We start from the raw sequence: 23,995 nt of genomic DNA on the forward strand, positions 1-23,995 counted from the left end.
AAGATCAGACCCACGTGTGCAAAGGTGAAGATCCGAGAGGTTCCGAGTGGTTATAAAAAGAAACTCAGAACGAAAAAGTTGCAGACAGTTACATATGATTACTTGGAAGCGTTTAAACCCAGAGTAGGATTTCTAAACAAGTTCAATATTTAGCATTGCAATAACGTATTACGTGAAATGGTGGTATAGGCCTTAACACAGAAATTAAAATTTGGTAGGCCTAATACATAAGTACCCCTGAAAGGCCTCCCTACTTTATACATACGGGCAATTCATCCTCATTTTGTCAGCGCGCGCAGCCCACGAAAATGGCGACTTCCAGGAGAAGCGTGGGGAATACGAGTGCACAGTTAGAAGATGATGATGCATTCGTTTATGTTTTTGATCGAAGAGACAGCGACGTTCCTGAAATCAAAATTCCAACTGGAGGTCTTTTCACCTATGTGGATTTCAAAGCGCGTGTTCGTGAAGTAAGGCTTCGTTTTGAGGACACGCTTGTTGTTCTCATTTGTTTACAAACATAGGAGTCTGGATTTTGCACAAAAATGAAAGTGCACTCATTTTTTTGCGGTGAAACGATTGCAAATGCAGTTTCGTTTCCGTTAAATATACGTGCGTTTGATGCAAATGACAAGTGAGCAAAAACTTGCTAGATTAATTATGAATTTATATTTGGTGCAAATGCTGGGCTCCCGGAGCAACTTTTCGATTGATAAGTCTGTTACTTCTTCTGGTCCATACACTAACCTTCTGTCTTTTTGCAACCTTCCTTATATTGTTTTTTTCCACATGCAATAGGCTATATAAAGCAGTGATGGACATAGATGGCATCAGAGGTTCATCAAGTTATAGCCCCAAGTTTCCTCTGGCCCTGTCAATGTCTTGGTGTAGGGCCAGAGCGCACTACTCAGGGTTTTCAATAAAAATATTTGTAAAAGGCTACAAATGAATAGTAACAGGCCATATGCTGGCGTAGCCAGCATCCCGCGACGCCTGCGTCGGGGGGGTTTGGGGGGGTTTACCCCCCCTGGATTTTTTTTGAAATCTATGTGCTTGTAGGTGTATTCTGAAGCATTCTGAGCACACTATTATTCTGAACCAGGTTTTCAATAACTGTAACAGAAGTTGAGAATGGGCAGCCAATTTGTTAGTGTATAGTTTTTCCTTTAGTTTCCTGAAGTTAGTAAACCAGAGCAACAAACTAACTCTTGAGTTATTTACTATGATTTAGTGTCTCAGCACTTTGAACTATGCCTTAAACAAGAAATAATTGAAACGGTTATGGTTTCTATTTTTTACTTTCAATTTCAAAGTTTCAAGTTCAAGTTCAAGGTTTTAATTGAGTAATTCTGAGGCCAGCAGCCCATAATACATTTTGTACAGTACAATTGTGTTACATCTGTATACAACATATTTAGACAAAAGTTGAGTACATGTATATTTCACTCTTTGTGTAAAAAAGGCTCAAAAATAATTTACATCATCTATTTATCCATACATAATGAAATCCAAATTTATATAATAAATTTCTTATATGTGTATGTGTAGCCCATGTCACTCTACCTATGTAGTTTTACCAACATCAAAATGATTTCATAACATTTCTTTGGATATCTTGAGGAGTCCATTTCAGAATTTTAAACCAATATTTTAAACATCTTTTATAATAAAGAAAACATACAGGAAATATTCCCACTCCTACAGCCAGATTACATGTTGACTATTTAACTTTCAATAATCTTTTTACAAATTGTGTTATGTGAGGTATAACCATATTTAAGAAGATACCACATCAATTCTTTCATCATTGAAAAACCATTTTTCACTTTGCCTCAGGTAACCCACCTATTCTGAAAACTATTACTTTTTGTTTTGAAAGATTCACATTTTATTTTATAATTTAACGAATTAATGATTTACTATTTCAAAAATTGCAACACCAATTGAACAATTCTGAAGTAGGTAAGTAGCTCAAGTTCAGTTTTGATTGATACATTGCTTTCAGTGTCTGAGCCTGTTGATATCTCTGAAAAGGTAACTCCATTGTTACAACAAGCTTTTGACTGGCACGGAGTCCATGCCGAGTCAAAGAACGACCCTAATATTTGCAGCAATCGTCATCACTGACATCCTCGCCAGAATCATCTATGTAATCGCAAGGCCTGTCAACAAACAACCTCTTCATGGCTGTCTTGACCTGATCAGCTGTGTAGACAGCTGCATCTGTCTGCACACCCATGTCTTGGACTGACGTTCCAACTGCCGTAGGTGGTATTGCAGTGGAGGTGGAGCATCTAGCTGACGGTTGAGGAAGGCTTTGGCAGATCTTAATTTAATGACAATTTTGGTGAAAATATGGAGACTCTAAAAAGTAGGGGGTGGGGTTGACAGGTAGATGTAATATTAATTTGTTATTTAGTAAAATAGTCAACAACAACAAATATATTTATTTTCAACACAGTTTATTTAATTTCTGCATGTGACATTGGACAGATTTTCTTAAGAACAAAATGATATAAAACCTGAACATCTGTTGGTTCAGTACACTGGATCGACTAAAAAGCACGTCGGCGAGTTGTCGTCAATAACTACGAGTTATCTCCTTACTTGGAAAATGTGTTTTTAAAGCAAAAAACTTAATTCATGTGATGATTAAATTTCCCCTTTTCCGAGCAGATTTTCCCCTATGGTCCAAAAAGGGTAGTTTCCCCTAAATTCTAGATAAATCCCTGAAACATAATATCAACTGGATACGTATAGTTCTTTCTTATCTTTCCATGTGGTCGGTTTTATTGTATGACTGTTTGTAAGAGTTATATCCCTTGTCAAAACCCTACTCGCGGATAAGTCAACAAAAGAAGCTATCAATAGCTGTATTTGATATGTTAATCTATACATATCAATTTCTAACAGTGTTTCCATGTAATGTGTTGAGGTTGTCAGATGTTTTTGGGTAAATCGTTCGACCCGTCCCACTAGGTGTTTTATTACGTCCGTATAGACCCTCGCTTTACGCTGGTGTTCTAAAATTTAGCACAGAATTGCTGTCCGTAGAAAATGTATGCACATCTCAATTACATTTATTACATGTAATCAATATTTTTGATAATGTGTTCAAACAAGGCATTTATAATTAATGGTTGTTATATATTTAAATCCCCTTATAATTGATCACTTGTAAATGACCAATTAATATATTGGTAAAATATAAGATAATCTACTTTTTGGTTTCGGTTACATTACAAAAATACACGAAGCCAAAGATTTGCAAAGTAAACACTTGCAGAAATTTCAAATTAATTTCCCTTTTAAAATCATCATTGATGATTGGTTGTATTGTTTTTTTTCTGCTAATTTTCCATTATTTTCTATCATCAGCTCACCAATAATTTAAGGTACAACTGATAAGTAAATCTAATGCTAATCTATGAACATCATGTGTAATTAATAAATGTTTTCTTTCATCAGGCACTCGAGATAAAGAAATCTGAGTCTTTCGTGATAGCAACGACCAACAGAGAGGAGATTAAAGATGACGATTCATGGGGTATGTAGAAAACTGCTGAGATAAATCACATGTATGTCATCACAGATGTGGTCAGTTTCTGAATGGTTGAATAACCAATGCCAAACCGGGGAAAAAAATAAACTTTCAGCATATTTTTAGCCCACCATCATCAGATGGTGGGCTGTTCAAATCGCCCTGCGTCCGTGGTCCGTGGTCCGTGGTCCGTCCGTCCGTCCGTCCCTCCGTCCGTCCGTCCGTCCGTCCCTCCGTCCCTCCGTCCGTAAACAATTCTTGTTATCGCTATTTCTCAGAAAGTACTGAAGGGATCTTTCTCAAATTTCATATGTAGGTTCCCTTGGTGCCTAGTTATGCATATTGCGTTTGAGACCAATCAGAAAACAAAATGGCCGACAGGCTGCCATCTTGGATTTTGACAATTGAAGTTTGTTATCGCTATTCTGAGAAAGTACTGAAGGGATCTTTCTCAATTTACATGAAGGTTCCCCTTGGTACTTAGTATGCAATTGCGTTTACATCTTTGGTTAAAAAGTACACTGGTCGCTAACAAAAGCACGTCGGCGAGTTGTCGTCAATAGAGTTATCTCTCATACACGACCTTGCATAATTATCATAATTTATGCCAGAAATTTGAGACTACGTAGCTCAACAGCACACTTGACATTGCCTTATCGATTTCTGTCAGCTTTTAAATATGACATTTTGAAGTATTAACAATAAATTGGAGTATGATGCGTCACTTGACACAACTAGCATCATTTGAAACTAGAATAGGCCTATCACTGACACTGTATGCCGCACGACTTACGACTTTGAGTTTGACCGACAACTCGCCTCGTGATCAGAATTGAATAGACCGGAAGCATCACAGTCGCTATAACTTGAATTGGTGCATGCATATATGCAATGTTGAGTTCAAATCACCTGCTCCTGATTCCCTGTTGGAACGGGCGAAGAAGTCTGAAATTTTCATTTTTTTCCTGGGCCTTGACGATTCCATTTTTATGCCGCGATCAATCTGTGTCAATTGGACGTTTTTTTTCAAATGGGTTTTAAAACCGTCCTTTCAAACGCAGTGACGATCTTGCGCTTGCGATACTACGTGTGATCTTGATATTAAAATGAAAGTAGAAAAACGGGGCACAAGTAGGCACGTTCTGATCAGCTCTGGACGACTGGTAAACTAACTATTTTTGTTTTGTCGTTATCATTAAATCCACATGTATCTGAGGATTACGATAATATGTTTTTAGACATTTTTTAAAAAGTGAATTAAGTCATTTGAACCGGCCAAAACACCATTCTAACCGGTCAATTTGGCCGGCGGCCGGTTCTAAATGAAAACCCTGACTACTATATGAAAATGTGGAATTATCCGACACCATTTGGTGTCGCTAAGAATTTGGTCCAAATACAATAAAATCGGGTGTGACATAACACCTACCTTACATATATGGATGAGATATTTATTTACCCCAGAACACCCATTTAGTCCCATCCGGCAGAACGATTTACCCAAAAACTACCCATAAACACCTAAAAACATCTCACAACATTAACACATTACATGAACACTTCATTAGAAATTGATATGTACTGTATATATTAACATATCAAATACAGCTATTGATACCTTCTTTGGTTGACTTATCGACGAGTAGGGTTTTGACGACGAGGGAGATAACTCTGTATTGTAATCTTTACCGATATCTACATTTAGTATATATAGGTCTCTGTACATACTAAAATAATTATGAGTATTTTTATGTCATGCACACTAACTATATTGTGCCAATTCATTGGCAATTCACCTATGTCATAATTGTTTTGGCATATTATGTACTGAATAAAACATGATATCAACTGGATACATATAGTTCTTTCTTATCTTTCCACGTGGTCGGTTTTATTGTATGACTGTTTGTAAGAGTTATATCCCTCGTCGTCAAAACCCTACTCGCGGATAAGTCAACAAAAGAAGCTATCAATAGCTGTATTTGATATGTTAATATATAATATCAATTTCTAACAGTGTTTCCATGTAATGTGTTGATGTTGTCCGATGTTTTTGGGTAGTTTTTGGGTAAATCGTTTGACCCATCCCATCTAGGTGTTTTATTACGTCCGTATAGACCCTCGCTTTACGCTGGTGTTCTAAAATTTAGCACAGAATTGCTGTCCGTAGAAAATGTATGCACATCTCAATTACATTTATTACATGTAATCAATATTTTTGATAATGTGTTCAAACAAGGCATTTATAATTAATGGTTGTTATATATTTAAATCCCCTTATATTTGATCACTTGTAAATGACCAATTAATAGGTATTGGTAAAATATAAGATGATATACTTCTTGGTTTCAGTTACATTACAAAAATACACGAAGCCAAAGATTTGCAAAGTAAACACTTGCAGAAATTTCAAATTAATTTCCCATTTAAAATCATCATTGATGATTGGTTGTATTGTTTTTTTTCTGCTAATTTTCCATTATTTTCTATCATCAGCTCACCAATAATTTAAGGTACAACTGATAAGTAAATCTAATGCTACTCTATGAACATCATGTGTATTATTAATAAATGTTTTCTTTCATCAGGCACTCGAGATAAAGAAATCTGAGTCTTTCGTGATAGCAACGACCAACAGAGAGGAGATTAAAGATGACGATTCATGGGGTATGTAGAAAACTGCTGAGATAAATCACATGTATGTCATCACAGATGAGGTCAGTTTCTGAATGGTTGAATAACCAATGCCAAACCGGGAAAAAAAATAAACTTTCAACATATTTTTATTGATTCCTATTTAATTTATGATGTGTGAAGAAAAAACGGGACAAACTCCTAAAACAGGAAGGGAGTTTATAAAGTACATTTTGATCGGTAAATATTCTGAAAACCACAGGAAATGTATTTGGATGACTGTATTTGTTACAGAATGTCAGCATAAAAAAGTACAAATTTTCATGGAATATATATCAAAACATCACATGATATATAAATACATGTAGTAATATAAAATTTCCAGTCTAATTAAAATCCTATCTTTCATTTCGCTACATTCTAACCTAGTGAAATAATACATCTGATTTGATGATGTAGTGAAATAAAAGATTTGATTTGATGACTTCAATGTTTTCAAATTAGTTTTATATATTATTATTGATATATTTGTGATTTTTTCTGTAGATATTATTGACAAAGGAGATACACTCTACATACTACGAAATATTCAGCAGGAGTTATGTGCCCCTGCACAGCAGCGCGTCAGTTATCTACCCCATTATGATACTATTGTCAAAGGAGGAATGTATGAATACTACGCCTCGGAAGGACAGAATCCACTCCGTAAGTCATTCACATCAAACAGATTTTCTCTTGTACAGATCTATAATCACAAAGAATATCCTTCAACTTGAAAAAAATTATTGTCGGGTAAAAACTGTTTAAAAATTGTTTCCTTTCAGCATCGATGATAACAGATTTTTGTAAATCTATGTTTATGTTACTAACATATTCCGTTGCTGCAATTGGTTGGACTTCAAACTAATGCCAAACTTCCAGCGAAGATCTGAGGTGTGTTTATCCGAGAAGCTGACATCACTGACAGTCATTTGTTGTTGTTGTTGTGGTTTTGTCTTTGACCCCGAGCTCAAGATGGCATGTGACTGGCCTGAGGGCCTCCCATATGGTATCCAGTAAAGAAGCCACAAGCTACTACAAGAACACCACACTTTAAAATGACCCTGGCTATTTACAAGGCGTTAAAACCAACAAAGAAGCAAGCTGTTACACATTCCAAACATTTTAAATGATCTGCCTTGTAAGTATTTTAAATCTATTTAGAATAATACTGATTATTTCGTGTTAACTACAATATTTGTTTTTCATTTCTAGCCTATGCATTTGCTGAGTTGATTGACAATGCTTTGGCTGCAACCTCAAATAACCTGGGATCTCGCTCCATAGAAATCCGCCTGGTATGTTTATCCGGTGTCGGAATATGCTTTATCACTGAAATGTAATACGTCTGTCATATATATCGTACAACACGTGTAATAAGGCTGTCATAGATATCGAAAGACAGGTGTGTACTACGGCTGTGTCGTATATCGTACAACACGTGTAATACAGCTGTCATAGATATCGTAAGACAGGTGTGTAATACGGCTGTGTCGTATATCGTACATCACGTGTAATACAGCTGTCATAGATATCGTAAGACAGGTGTGTATTACGGCTGTGTCATATATCGTACATCACATGTAATACGGCTGTCGTAGATATCGAAAGACAGGTGTGTAATGCGGCTGTGTCATATATCGTACATCACGTGTAATACGGCTGTCATAGATATCGTAAGACAGGTGTGTAATACGGCTGTGTCGTATATCGTACATCACGTGTAATAAGGCTATCATAGATATCGTAAGACAGGTGTGTACTACGGCTGTGTCATATATCGTACATCACGTGTAATACGGCTGTCATAGATATCGTAAGACAGGTGTGTAATACGGCTGTGTCATATATTGTACATCACGTGTAATAATACGGCTGTCGTAGATATCGTAAGACAGGTGTGTAATACGGCTGTGTCATATATCATACATCATATGTAATAAGGCTGTCAGATATCGTAAGACAGTTGTGTAATACGGCTGTGTCATATATCCTATATCACGTGTAATAATAAGGCTGTCAAAGATACCGTAAGACAGGTGTGTCATAATAATTTATGATAACACAATTGATATACAATATTGCATGTTTGTTTCATTCTCAAAAATATCAGGTATGTGATGAACAGAATCTCACCATTAATTTCAGAAAGGGTTTTGTACCTTTGCATCTCTATATTCATTAAACACGTCTCATAAGCTGACCAATGTGTCATTCAGTTTTAATATCTATGTAATTTTCCAGACTCCCATGTGTATGTTTCTGAGAATAAGCCCACTCATGGCTGTTGCAGTTTAGTAAAACGCTTACAAGTGCAATTTTATCATTCTACCAAAATCTACCTCTCCACCTACTTGGAGTCAAAGCTTGTTTATGTTGGCCCCCCTTGACCTTGTCAAAATTTGTTTATGTTGGCCCCCCTGGACCTTGTCAAAGTTTGTTTATGTTGGCCCCCCTGGACCTTGTCAAAGTTTGTTTGTGTTGTCCCCCCTTGACCTTGTCAAAATTTGTTTATGTTGGCCCCCCTGGACCTTGTCAAAGTTTGTTTGTGTTGGTCCCCCGGGACCTTGTCAAAGTTTGTTTGTGTTGGCCCCCCCTGGACCTTGTCAAAGTTTGTTTGTGTTGGCCCCCCCTGGACCTTGTCAAAGTTTGTTTGTGTTGGTCCCCCGGGACCTTGTCAAAGTTTGTTTGTGTTGGTCCCCCTGGACCTTGTCAAAGTTTTTTGTGTTGGACCCCCTGGACATTGTCAATTTTTTTTGTGTTGGACCCCCTAGACATTGTCAATTTTTTTGTGTTGGACCCCCTGGACATTGTCAATTTTTTTGTGTTGGCCCCCTGGACATTGTCAATTTTTTTGTGTTGGCCCCCCTGGACCTTGTCAAAGTTTGTTTGTGTTGGCCCCCTGGACATTGTCAATTTTTTTGTGTTGGCCCCCCTGGACCTTGTCAAAGTTTGTTTGTGTGTTCCTTGTCCTGATTCCTGTATGTAACTTCATGTTTTTACAGCACATCGATGACGGTAACCCAAGTAAGAATTGTGTCTATGTCATAGACAACGGGAAAGGAATGACGCCACGACAGCTCAACAATTGGGCGATCTACAGACTCTCAAAGTTCATCCGCAAGGACAAGCGGGGGAAAGTGTATGTCATCTCAAGTTTTTTATTGTTTTAGAGAAATTTCTGCAAAAATAATTTCATGATTAACTAAAAAAATATCTTTTTACCATTTTTTGCTGAAAAACACATCATCTAATACCTAGGTTGTGTTCGATTTTTACATAATTTCCTGTGTCATTTTATAAGGTCTGGTTTGTTGAACCCTGCAACTCTCAAAGGGGTGTTAAACGCTATAAATTAACAAAACAATCTCTCTCAATTGTCCCCATGGAATAGCCCTTATATCTCTCGGAGAATCCACTAATATCTAATACAGTGATAATGGTTGATATTGTGCCATGCAGAAAATCCTAATAGCTTGGTCTTTTATCTTTGTTCTATTTGTTGGTTGCAGAGTCTTTTCAAGGTGAAACATGTTTACTTTTTGTATCTGGTTGAAATCCAGTGGCATAGCTGTCATATATGCATGTTTCTTGAACAGGCACATAATTTTTCCTCATCAGAACAAAAATTATAAAGATCAGCGACTCTGAGAAAAACAAACAATTTTATATATCAACATTATGATGTTGTTTGTATGTATACATGAAGGACTTTAAATGTGATGAAATAACATCCAACCTCTTATCATGAAAACTGAAAATTTGGAAAAAGAAAAAACCAGTTTCACAGAACCAGAAAAAAGCCTCTCTTTATTTCCAATGTCTATGGGTAGCAACAAGTTTGACTAGCCAGTATAGTTGTAGTTGCTGAGAGCCCAATAATGGCTTATTCGCTACATTATTAAAAACTACATCTGTAGCAAAACTGTACATTGCTCACGTTTTCCCACATTATAACATAGGTTTATGATCCAATATGTGCTGATCTCCAGACTTGTGCGTAACTTATGTTTTCCAGTGGAGGTCATCTAACATATATTATGAGGGTCCATACATTGCTTTCCCCTTCGGCTGTCTCCGAGCCTTCAGTCCCAAGCACGCACCCTATACCCTTGACAGTCTCCGAACCTTCGGCCCCAAGCATCTCCCCTTCGGCTGTCTCCGAGCCTTCAGTCCCAAGCACGCACCCTGTACCCATGACAGTCTCCGAGCCTTCAGCACCAAGCATCTCCCCTTCGGCTGTCTCCGAGCCTTCAAACCTTCAGCCCCAAGCATCTCCCCTTCGGCTGTCTCCGAGCCTTCAATCCCAAGCACGCACCCTGTACCCATGACAGTCTCCGAGCCTTCAGCACCAAGCACACACCCTGTACCCTTGACAGTCTCCGAGCCTTCAGCCCCAAGCACGCACCCTGTACCCATGACAGTCTCCGAGCCTTCAGCACCAAGCACACACCCTGTACCCTTGACATTCTCCGAGCCTTCAGCCCCAAGCACACCCGTTATATATATCCAGCCATGCCACTGAATTCGACCATTTTACATATAGTTAGTTGTAAGTGTATGCTCCATATAGCATTGATGTATAGATTGGTTCATCTTAGTATATTATCCTAAAACTATTAACTTCTGATAGTCCTATCTATATAGTCCCAAGCTTACTTTCTATTAAGCTGTTGTATATGCCACTAAACTCGGCCATTAATTTCTGACATTTAGCTATGAGTTTCCAGCTGTCTATGTTCTGCATATTACTTTTTAGGAATATGGGGTCATTTATTGGAATTGTCTCAAAATGATAATTCTATTTAACAATAACTGTAAATTATTTAGATTTTGCGATTATTTTATTTAACATACTTACTCTTAAGACATATTTGTGAATACATGATTTCACTTGTACTAATGCTGATCTAGAAATGACTTTAAATTTGGGAATGATGAACTATTATAGTCATGAGCACCGCAAAACTAGGTAACTGATAGCTTGGCTGCAGTCAAAAGGTGTTATTTTCATAGAAATACTTGCGAGGATTTGAATTCACGATTGACAATGAGTGTTTGACACCGAGTGTTAACGGAAAAATAAATCCCATGCGAAATATAGATGATTTACAGTATTTGTCTAATAGATGTCAAGCGTTATTACAGTGGAGAATTATTTTTTTACTAGGTTACTTATCTGTTAATTGCCATGCCACTTGACTCAAGCTAATATTACATTTTCAGGACTAGTGAAAGTTTTCAGTTAACTTATTGATGCTATGGAAAAAAATGGAATATTGTCGAGAGTTGTTTTTTTTGGACGTTCAAATTTTCAGTTACATCTGTATATCAAAAATTTGAGGGAAAAAACTCTGATCTTCTGTATCTTCAGCTATACTATGTCGCTGGATATTGTATTTTAGCAAATATCTCAATAACATTAACCAAAGTGAAGGTATTCTGTTGAATATTGTTTTAGTAAATAATGGGTATTCTGGATATAAATACAGTCAACTTCAAAAATAATGAAGTTGAGAACGGTGAAATGATTAATATTAGTTATATAGGACCATTATTTTCATCACTTTATTTTTTATGAATGATGAACTCAATTGAGTGTCATTCATGGTCCCCAGAAATTTATTTAAGGGCATTGAAACACTTGTAATTTATAACATCCTTTAACATCCTTTAAAAATCATTATCAACATATCTATGAATAACTCATAGTGAATTAGATGCTGCTGTTACAATTTGTAGCTTTATTGGAGGATAGATACTGTGTGTATAATGTATTTATTACAGTATATGTGTAATGTATTTATTACAGTATATGTGTAATGTATTTATTACAGTATATGTGTAATGTATTTATTACAGTATATGTATACTGTATTATCCTCCAATAAGCCCCCTCCCAGAGTGTAAAAATTCAGTAAGAAAATTTGGAGAGGGTTAATTTGTGAAACACTTAGTCTTACAATTAAAAAAAAAAAGAAGATGATTCTGCAAAAATGATGGAGGGGGCTTAGTTCTGGATGAATATGTAGTTACAAACCATATGTCGCTTGTACTTTATTAAATTCGTGTTAAAAGAAATACAGAAAACTTATACATTTAGTTTTAGCTTACTTAACCCTATATGTATCTAACTACTTTAGTTTGCATGTAAAAATTCTAATTCCAGAATGGATGTAAGTACAGTATATGCCTTTTTAGAATAATAGAAGTTTGAAATAGTTCTGAATTAATGTATAGACTAATAGAGGCGCCTAGTAGATTAAAATGGTTCAGAATTAATGTATAGACTAATAGAGGCCCCCTAGTAGATTAAAATAGTTCAGAATTAATGTATAGATTAATAGAGGCTCCTGATAGATTGAAACAGTTCAAATTAATATATAGACTAATACAGGCCCCTGATAGATTAAAACAGTTCAGAATTAATATATAGACTAATAGAGGCGCCTAGTAGATTAAAATGGTTCAGAATTAATATATAGACTGATAGAGACCCTTGGAGATGTCTGTCTGGTTTAAATACTTTCAGTGTTTTGATGGTGATACAAGATAATACTGACAGTCTATAAGCGTATTTTAGCAGTGATTTTATTTTATCACTTTTTACATGGAAAGCCTCATGCTATAATCCTAATTTCAGTCTCTTTTCATCTTCGCTAGCCAAGGTTTCTAATTTTCGTTACACCCCATGAACCCTTGGCAGATATAGTCATCAGCTCTGGCCCCCTAGCGGAGATTAAAAATTACTGCATATTATGCATGAAATTTTCAACCAATCAAAACGAGCGTTACATGTGTACTTCATCGGTGTGTTTGGAGACCAGGGTTTGTGGAGTGTAACACCATCAGAAGCTTGGTCTAGCGAAGATGGTCTCTGTTTGGCATAGCAATTTATTGATTCACTAATCTGTTCATCTTTGATGATATGTAAATATTTGTGTCAGTTTAAATAAGTATGCATACCATAACCGGTAATCATTCAGATGCTGCCTGTTGCTGGTATTAACAGAGTTATGATGAGTTTTATCTGTATATGTTCCCCGATATATATATGAAAATCATTGGGTTTTAACAGAACCTATGAAAATAACGATACATGAAATAAGATTCTGTGTAATACCAGATTTGGAAAGTGTAAATAATTTGTTTTGTGTGCCGCACATTTTCCTACCTTCAGAAATTTTTCCTCATTTAAATTTTTTTTCTTTCAACTGTTACAGAAGCTTTGGTGGGGATGAAGATGATGATAAAAAGCTACCTCAGAGTTCCACGCACACCCCACTGTCCCTCAATAGTGACATATCCTACTTCGGAGTGGGAGGGAAGCAGGCCATCTTCTTTATAGGGAATTCAACAAGGGTAAGGGACCCTGAGGTTCTTATATACAAAATACAAAAGTCAAACAATGTGGGGATCACCAGGAATTTTATACAAAATACAAAAGTCAAACAATGTAGGGATCATCAGGAATTTTATACAAAATACAAAAGTTGGAAAAGGTATAGGGATCATCAGGAATTTTATACAAAATACAAAAGTCAGGAAAGTTAGGGGATCATCAGGAATTTTATACAAAATACAAAAGTCAAAAAAGGTAGGGATCATGAGAAATGTTGTTATATACAAAATACAAAAGTCAAGAAAGTTAGGGGATCATCAGAAATTTTCTTATACAGAGCAACCCGCTTATTTGCATAGCCCTTTTTCCATGACAAAATATGCAAATAACCGGAGTATTCGTATAGGCGGAGTTGGGTTTTGGCCCCTCTTATACACATTGTCAGGTAGGTACTCAAAATGGGCGCTATATGATTGTTTACGTTATTTGCATTAAAAATATATTTAAAAAAAAATACATTATTTAAAATATAAGAGTAAATACGAAATACATGGGTTGTTATTCTTTGTAAATGTACAAATATTTGCATACACTTCATCGTTTACTACTTGTCACTCCGAGTCTCTGGGTCCGATATCGGTCATACACGTGTGGGTTGGCCCTACGATGTACAATGTCATCGTTTCAATTAACATTCATTATCGTCTCGAGATGCGTTGTGTTCCTGCTATGAGTATATTAGTTGTTTGATCATAGATGATGAACTGCTGAAGCAATAGACTGTCTTAAATGACCGTGACATGTGTATTGTCGTTTGGGTTTGTTTTGGAAAATGGGGCACACACAGAAAGAGTTGTCGTTCATTACACATATGTCCCCACAATGCAACGCGCCTAGAAAACAATCATGGCGATCGCAACTTGCCTCAGCGCGTGTTCAAGTGCACAGAACACAGGTTTGGATCGATGCTATAATAGATAAACAAATCTCATCAAAAGATGAGGCATAGAGATATTTTATTCAGTAACTCTTCTGCACATTGCTACTGATATGGTCTAAATAATAACAATGTCGATATCTATGCATCGAAGGTAACCTGTAATGACGAAGTGTGAACCAATGATAAGATAACGTTGTACATTGTGTCGAATCAATATGTAAGTTAAAACACATTTCATAAAACTTTTATTATGGGAAAATCACAAAAATACCCTAAAATCAATCAAAATTTTTCGATTTTTTTGAATTGTTATATGCTAATAAGCGGGAGTCGGTGTTTTAGTCGATGCAAATACACGGGATTGAAATACAAAGATAAAGAAGAAAAAAATCAGGACCTGAGAATTTTATGCAAATAAGCGGGATATTCAAATAACCGATAAGCAAATAAGTGGGCTCCTCTGTATATCAAAATACAAAAGTTGGAATAGGTAAGGAATCATGAGAAATATACAAAATACAAAAGTTGGAATAGGTAAGGAATCATGAGAAATATACAAAATACAAAAGTTGGAATAGGTAAGGAATCATGAGAAATATACAAAATAAAAAAGTTGTAATAGGTAAGGAATCATGAGAAATATACAAAATACAAAAGTTGGAATAGGTAAGGAATCATGAGAAATATACAAAATACAAAAGTTGTAATAGGTAGGGGATCATGAGGAATTTTCTTATATACAAAATATGAAACTCGACAAGGGTAACAGAAAGAAGAGGAGTTTTGTACAACTGTAGAGACCCGACGAAAATTTTGTTATTATACAAAGTACAAATCTCGACAAGGGAAAAAGATTGAAATTAATTTTCTTTATTGCATATGAAATACCAAAAAATGAAATTCTACCATTGTAAGAGATGAGACAGGAATTGTCTCTTTTACTGATATATAAAAAATATGAAACTCGACGATGGTAAGGGATTTAACTGGAATTTTCTATGTTATATGCCAAATGCCAAAAATAGTAATCTTGACCAAGATTAAGTCAAACAGGAGTTTTCTATATAACACTAAAATACAAAACTAATAAAACAAGAGGCCAGATAGGAACTTTCTATGCTATTGCTGTATGAGGAAAGGAAGCTTGAACCTGGACCAATGAAAAATGCTGCCCGGAATTTTCACCATTCACAAGCTCTGATAGGATATCAAAGTTTTATTCTGTTTGTAATTCCCAGTTGATTGAAGTTGTCTTTTTTAATTTCTTCCCAGTTCTCATAAGTTCCAAGAGTTCTAGACATTTATACTTTCATGTTCCGTCACTGTCATTTTCATCATTTTGTAGATGATAACAAAACCACAGGAGTCGAAGGACGTCCACGAACTCACTATATCAAAAGAGGAGTTCCAGTTGAAGGAAAAGAACCAGGAGGCCATCTATAGTGGTTATATCCGAAACAGACAGGTTAGTGAATCTTTGTAAAGGCTTGGATTTCTTTTCCTTTTTGATGATTCATATTTTTGAAAAGTTTGAAGCAGTAATGATAAATTTTTCACAAAATTGTGAAACTGACTATAATTTTATGCTCAAATTTTGGCTTCAAAACATCTTTTTTCAGGATTTTTTATTTATCTTCGAAAATTCTCGTATAGATCCCATTTGTAGTCTGTATATTGACTCCAGATGAGGTCATTTTAGGTTGTGGTTTACAATTCAGATGAATATTCTTACACGAGCCTGTTCTTTGGTCAGAGATATCTCAATCCATGTGTAAGAATTTGGCTGGTCACCAATCTGCGAGCATCATACTGGCCAGCCAAGCTCCTTTGTGATGGTAGAGATTCAGTCCACGGAACGGACCCATGATTTATTATTTTTCTCACATACTTACAAATAAACAAATTCCAGGTCAGAATAAACAGATCTTATTTGTTAGTTTAAAACCCTCAGGTTCAGGCAGGGGGATTAATCTAATTTGTAAATAAAAAAACCTTCAGGTTCGGGGAATGATGTAATTTGTAAATCAAAAACTCTCAGATTATCAACAATAAATCATTATGATGTTACAGTGTGTGTCAGATGTCTTTCCCTCCCCGTGTATGACATTACACCAACAATAAATCATTATGATGTTACAGTGTGTGTCGGATGTCTTTACCTCTCCGTGTACGCCATTACATCAACAATAAATCATGATGTTACAGTGTGTGTCAGATGTCTTTCCCTCCCCGTGTATGACATTACATCAACAATAAATCATTATGATGTTACAGTGTGTGTCGGATGTCTTTCCCTCCCCTTGTATGACATTACATCAACAATAAATCATTATGATGTTACAGTGTGTCGGATGTCTTTTCCTCCCCGTGTACGACATTACATCAACAATAAATCATTATGATGTTACAGTGTGTGTCGGATATCTTTACCTCCCCTTGTATGACATTACATCAACAATAAATCATTATGATGTTACAGTGTGTCGGATGTCTTTTCCTCCCCATGTATGACATTACATCAACAATAAATCATTATGATGTTACAGTGTGTCGGATGTCTTTTCCTCCACATGTATGACATTACATCAACAATAAATCATTATGATGTTACAGTGTGTCGGATGTCTTTTCCTCCACATGTATGATATTACATCAACAATAAATCATTATGATGTTACAGTGTGTGTCGGATGTCTTTCCCTCCCCGTGTATGACATTACATCAACAATAAATCATTATGATGTTACAGTGTGTGTCGGATGTCTTTCCCTCCCATTGTACGACATTACATCAACAATAAATCATGATGTTACAGTGTGTCGGATGTCTTTCCCTCCCATTGTACGACATTACATCAACAATAAATCATGATGTTACAGTGTGTCGGATGTCTTTTCCTCCCCATGTAGGACATTACATCAACAATAAATCATTATGATGTTACAGTGTGTGTCGGATGTCTTTTCCTCCCCGTGTACGACATTACATCTACAATAAATCATTATGATGTTACAGTGTGTGTCGGATGTCTTTCCCTCCCCGTGTATGACATTACATCAACAATAAATCATTAGGATGTTACAGTGTGTGTCGGATGTCTTTCCCTCCCCTTGTATGACATTACATCAACAATAAATCATTATGATGTTACAGTGTGTGTCAGATGTCTTTCCCTCCCCGTGTACGACATTACATCAACAATAAATCATTAGGATGTTACAGTGTGTCGGATGTCTTTCCCTCCCCGTGTATGACATTACATCAACAATAAATCATTAGGATGTTACAGTGTCAGATGTCTTTCCCTCCCCTTTTATCTCTAATAACACCCTCGGAATCACCCTGTGAAGTATGTGAGAAAATTCTATTGTACATTAATCTAAAAATATTTTCAAATGACAAGACTGTATGTGTTTCTTGATCAACCTTCGCAGCCTGGAGACTCATCGCACATAGTTGCTGAAGATGATATTCTTGGAAAGATAATCGAGGAAGAGAAAGACCGAGAACACTTCACAGTGGTCGAGATCCATGGGATTAATCCACAGCACATGGCCTACCTCAAACTGCACATGAAACAGTGGACTCGACAGCTAGCGTAAGGAAATTCAAAATAATGCTCTGAATCATTTGGAAATTTACCGACATGTTAGAGTATAATTGATCCAACCATTATTCTGGACATAAAAAAGTTAAAAAATTAAACGTCAAATGCAACATGTCGTTTGATGAAATTGAATGAACAAAATTGGAATTTTTGAAGTGATTGGAACCACAGTCAAACCTGCTCTAACGACCGCCTGTCTATAACTACCAATTTTAATATTTCCTGTGAGATTTTACTATATAACGACCCTCTGTATAACGACCACCTGTCTAATGTGAATAACAACTGGTGATTTTGGAACGACGGTTGCTCTTTTGTTTTCTTTATAGACAGGTTTGACTGTAATTAGTAAAGCTAGGTATTCTGCTTGGAATGAAATTATTGAAAAAAGTAATTTAATCTACATATGTAAATCATTTATCCGTGAAAAGTAAAATTCGGGACTTTGTTTCATGAAGTCTGAGTTAAACTTGTTTGCTGTTTTTACAGTCATATCTACCATTACTACATCCACGGCCCACGGGGAAATGCAGACACAGACGATGTCAATACTGGACGGATACCCAGTCCCTTCAAAAACATAGATATTGAGGTAAGTAGCACACAGCCATGATAATATTTGAATGCTATACTCAAAGGAACGACAGAAAGAAAAAGAAAAAAAAAAAATCATGTGTGATAGGATAGCAGAAAGATGAAATTAAAAACTGCCGGAGGTTTGGTTTGTTTTGTTTACTGTCCTATTAACAGCCAAGGTCAATTAAGGACGTGCCAGGTTTTGGAGGTAGAGGAAAGCCGGAGTACCTGGTTAAAAACCACCAGCCTACGGTCAGTACCTGGCAACTGCCCCACGTAGGTTTCGAACTCGCAACCTAGAGGTGGAGGGCTAGTGATTAAGTGTCGGGACACCTTTACCACTCGGCCACCGCGGCCCAGTGTCGGGACACCTTAACCACTCGGCCACCGCGGCCCATGGTGGAGGAGCTGGTTGTTATGGTGACATTACTCGGTTCAACCCTGTTTGTCATTTATTGGCTCTTCCTTCATCATTACTTAACTTGACATTTTATTTCACTTTAATATTTGACACCTCCAGGTAGGTATAATGGCCTCGTAAATGGAGGTTTTACTTAGAAAACCCTCAATTTCTTATAATTTCCTATAAATAAAATGATGTCATTTCTTTTGTGGTTTTGAAATAGTTTTGATATGAGATAGGGTGATCCTGATTCATTCAGCATTACTTATATTATAATTGTCTTAATTCAAGTTTATCATGCCAGGTTTTCCCAAATTCAAATTCCAATTCTAGGTGAAGCTCTTTACAAAAGGTCATCCTCAGCCGCGCATCGTAAATCTGCGGGATGTGGACGACGACATGCAAACCCAGTTCATACGTACTGCAGCCAGTTCCTTTGAGTTCAAGGCCAACATAGAAGGGTCAGGGGTCGTAGAGGGAGTACTAAGGTATCATCCCTTCCTGTACGATAGAGAGACGTATCCCTCCGATGCCAATGATCCCAGAAGTAAGTACAAGTCCAAGGTTTCGGAAAAACACATCAGTATTGTTACATATAAAATATATCTGGGGGTCATTTATGTTGATATACAGTAAAACCTCGCTTTATCGCCACCTTCTGTTCTCCGCGAGTTTTGTGTTATATCGTGTTTGCCGCTAAAACCTGAGTTTTAGAACTATGAATAGTGTTTTCCTAACAACTGTAGACTTTGAAAATCAAAAACAATTTATTCATATCAAAATATTGCATCAAATTTGACATATATGCCTTGATAAGAAATGATTATTAAATTTGATTATTTTCGCGAGAATGTCATCATAATTTGCATCACATGATCTACAGTAATTGTAACATGATTTTGAATGTTACCTCGTTTAACTGCGTGCATATTTTACCCAGCGCCGAAAAACGTATTAATTGTCGTCTGTTTTGCCTTCAATTGACAAATTAACAAAACAAACTGTTGAATAGATAAACATTTCTGAATGTCTGATTCAGCTGTAGAATGCTTGTGTTCTAGAAATTTGACGTTTCATCATTAACTCGCGTTGTATTTTGTGTGTTCTATACCGGATTATACTATATATTTGTGTCTGTGACATACATATGGGATATATATTGCATGAATGATGCGTAGACATTGTTGTAATGACCTGTCAACCACTTAAGTGTTTTTTTCAAGCATATTTCGTTGCGCCTGGATTTCAAGTGCAAGCTGCATTAAAGAATTAGTGCTTCGGAAATAAGATGTCCCAGTTGGCAAAATCATATCCGATAAAAAAAAGGCCGACCAGCGGCATCTCATGTTATAGGAGTATAATAAGTAGTGCATAGCTGATTGTGTTGATATTATTTGTCCCACAGTTGAACCGGATGCATTTGATGAACATGATTATGCTATCAACGACCGCCCAGCTAGAGGGAGACGCCCAGTGTTTGAGTGTTACTGGAACGGCCGACTTATCCCCTACACTTTTATAGAGAAGTAAGGATCACAGACATCATCATCAAATCAGTATATGTGATCTGGAATCGAAATAGAATTGGAAAAAGCCCCTGAGTGGCCTGTATAATCAGATTTGACTGTAGTTCTTGCTCTTGTCGGTTAAATCACTTTTGGTTGGCTGATTGTAAATAGTTATAAATTTGAAAGCAAGATTTGTTGGCAAAAATGTAGATATCTATAAATTTTGAACTTTGATTTGTTGGTAAAAATGTGTTTATCTATTAATTTTGGACCTAGATTTGTAGGCAAAAATGTAGATATTTCTAAATTTTGAACCTTGATTTATAGGTAAAAATAAGTTTATCAATTAATTTTGAACCTAGATTTGTTGGCGAACATGTAATTATCTGTAGATTTTGAACCTAGAATTGTTGGCAAAAATGTAAATATTTATAAATTTGGAACTTCGATTTGTAGGCAAAACTGTAAAAATCTATCAATTTGGAACCTTGACTTGAAGGCAAAAATGTAAATATCTAGATTTTGAACCTAGATCTGTTGGCAAAAATGTAAATATTTATAAATTTTAAACCTAGATTTGTGGCCAACATGTAAATATTTATAAATTTTGAACCTAGATCTGTAAGCAGTGTTACAAAGTACCACATAGTTTATCCAAAACCTAACTATATGTAGAATTTGTACATTTGTTTCTTCTTTTAAACTTTAAAAAATATCTGACTCAGAATTTGCTACTTTGGTCAAAGACTGATATATAAAAATGGCTTCCAGAATTTTGTTAAAATGTTAACTTTATAAAAAAACTCTTTGTCCATTGTATAATAAATAACTTGCAAAACACTTTAATATAATTGATCTTAAAGTGATTTTCAAGGGGATAATTGATCTAAAAGTGATTTTCAAGGGGTTCATTGTTAAAGACATAAGTGAAAATGAATTAACCATTGATAAAACCATTGCAATATTTGCATTTTGTCAATATAGTACAATTGCAAATAAATCAGTCAAATGTCTACTCCATATTAAGAATCATGTCAAATGTCTCTTTTAATTTCAGAAATTCAGAAATTCAAATTTTCAAATCAGTAAAATTTGTGTCTGCTTTTCAGTTTTGATTGGTGTGCTGAGCCAAAGAAGAGTAGAACCCTACCGTTGGAGTGTTACAACAGGTGAGACACACGGATTCCTTTATCCCATATCGGTACCAAATTGGTACGGCAACATGTAAAGGATCTGAATCGCAAATGAGTTTCCATGATGGCCTTAGTGGTAGTCTCTACAAAATATATGCTTAAAACATAAAAATTGATTTTTCTTTTTAATCACATAATGGATATTTATATATGGCACTGATATTATACAATTTCATAAGCAAATTGAGATTCGTAAGTACATTGACAAATTGAATGAAACATCACAGTTCCACCATCTTGGACACAAGTGGTATGATTCAGAAAGCAAATGCGAACAGTATCAGTGCTGCGGGTAGGACACGTCCTGCCATCTTGGACACAATTGGTAGAATTCAGAAAACAAATGCGAACTGGATCAGTCGTGCGTGTAGGGACACGTTCCATTATGATTACAGCAGATTTGAACTGGTACAACTGGTATGAACCCAATTAAGGAAAGTGCCGACAGTTTCCTAGATAATTGATCTTCATACTTATAGTTGTTACAATCAGCATATATAGATTAAGGTCATTGTGGAGTTTTACCGTGTCTTTTATCTTGAACTTTATGATGATCTATTAGTACACTAACTATTCTTATCTCCCTAACAATGAAAAAAAATTGAGACTATGATGTGTGTTGTTTACAAATTACTGACTGCACTTAACATTTCAGAATTTCAGGTGTGTTGTTTACAAACGACCATTTCCAAGTAAGCACCAACAAACTCACATTCATTGACCTGGAAATGAGGTTACGAGAGAAGAACACTGTGTATTCACATCTCGTTCATGGACAGGTGAGTACAATACAAACGTACATTACTAAATCAGGCTTGTCTCGCTATTCAGACACTAACCAGAAGCCTGTAGTGGTTACCCGAGTACCCAGACACCACTAATACAGTTTTCCAATATTAGGTCTGTAGCATGCTTGATGAAGGGCTACCAAGTTTGTTCAAACGGATGACCATGACCTTCATTCAAGGTCACAGGGGTCAAATATGCTAAAATCTTTAAACAACTTCTTCTTGATAACCAAAAGATCCAGAGACCCAATATTAGGTCTGTAGCATGCTGGGATGAAGGGCTATCAAGTTTGTTCAAATGGATGACCTTAACCTTCATTCAAGATCACGGGCCAAATATGCTAAAATATATCAAAACTCAGGGGACCGTTAAGGCCCATGGGCCTCTTGTTTATTTTACAACAATTTCGGAACAAGTTGTATCAACTTATATTAATCATGGTTGTTAGCCTGGATTGAAGTATCAGAGGGATGTTACGTTCGGAGAAAACCAGAGTACCCGGGGAAAAACCACGTGGTCGGGCAGGTGACCCCATACCTTTTATGTCAAATCGGGGGAATCGAATCCCTGGTTGCCTAGGTGAAAGGCAAATGTGTTACCCTAACTGTATAGATTCTGAATTGTTTACTGCAAAATGTTCACAAAATTTGGTTGGGGCGATCTTTGATGCCTGCTGACTAGGTCTGGATGAGAAAACCGCAAAATTGTAAACCGCAGAATTGTAGTCCCGTCAAACTATTACACAGTAATTTTCCTGTTTTATTCTTCAGGAGAGAAGAACAGCTATAGATCGTGAGTTTGTGACATGGCTGAAGGAATGTCACGATCAGTGCGATAAGCAGATTCGATTCTCACACTTCAAAGGTGTGGTGACCCGCCACGACCTTCCCAAACACAAACAATATCCCTGGTCAGTCTACGAGCAGGTCGACTGGGACGGCAGGGCCTTCAAAAAAGGTCAACTGGTAAGAAATTGATTGGGGGTCTAAGATTATGTCGTATAAACAATCTGTATGACAGTAATGTGAAATGATTATGAAAAGTAACAAAAAATATAAAATATAGATTTGTAAAAATTCAGATGCTTTGAAATATATTGTCTGAAAATGATATTATGTTACTCTATAGGTGACATTTAAAAAGCGCAGGTGAAAAAAATGAAAGTTGAAAATTATTACAGCCACCCAGAAACAAACAGATTAGTGAGGAAATATATAGTACTGCTAACATACATATTTTGGTTCACTCAAATTTTATTGCAAAACTTAATTAAAACAGATTAATTCTGTGAAAAATTGTCACTATCACATAACTTGCCATAAAAAACCATGCATAGAAATTTGTTTTGCGATTACATTAATGTACACTAATCTTGAGTGAGATAAAAGTGTTGTGATGATATATAACAATGCTCAGGTGATCC

At 36.1% G+C, this 23,995-nt stretch overlaps 1 protein-coding gene across 1 annotated transcript in view; it reads left to right on the plus strand.

Moving 5' to 3' along the window:
* Positions 1 to 298: 298 nt before the first annotated feature.
* Positions 299 to 23,995, plus strand: part of LOC117316124 (structural maintenance of chromosomes flexible hinge domain-containing protein 1-like) — a 69,922-nt gene continuing 46,225 nt past the window's right edge. Inside the window, exons 1-14 of the mRNA XM_033870624.1 lie at positions 299 to 470; positions 3,469 to 3,547; positions 6,722 to 6,880; positions 7,430 to 7,512; positions 9,220 to 9,356; positions 13,438 to 13,576; positions 15,842 to 15,961; positions 17,931 to 18,094; positions 18,593 to 18,695; positions 19,416 to 19,629; positions 20,488 to 20,608; positions 21,700 to 21,759; positions 22,439 to 22,562; positions 23,343 to 23,537. Coding sequence (XP_033726515.1) covers positions 309 to 470; positions 3,469 to 3,547; positions 6,722 to 6,880; positions 7,430 to 7,512; positions 9,220 to 9,356; positions 13,438 to 13,576; positions 15,842 to 15,961; positions 17,931 to 18,094; positions 18,593 to 18,695; positions 19,416 to 19,629; positions 20,488 to 20,608; positions 21,700 to 21,759; positions 22,439 to 22,562; positions 23,343 to 23,537 — 1,860 coding nt within the window. The 5' untranslated portion in view covers positions 299 to 308. The remainder of the gene's footprint in view (positions 471 to 3,468; positions 3,548 to 6,721; positions 6,881 to 7,429; positions 7,513 to 9,219; positions 9,357 to 13,437; positions 13,577 to 15,841; positions 15,962 to 17,930; positions 18,095 to 18,592; positions 18,696 to 19,415; positions 19,630 to 20,487; positions 20,609 to 21,699; positions 21,760 to 22,438; positions 22,563 to 23,342; positions 23,538 to 23,995) is intronic.

The sequence above is a fragment of the Pecten maximus genome, chromosome 18 (genome assembly GCF_902652985.1).
Source record: "Pecten maximus chromosome 18, xPecMax1.1, whole genome shotgun sequence".
NCBI lineage: Eukaryota > Metazoa > Mollusca > Bivalvia > Pectinida > Pectinidae > Pecten > Pecten maximus.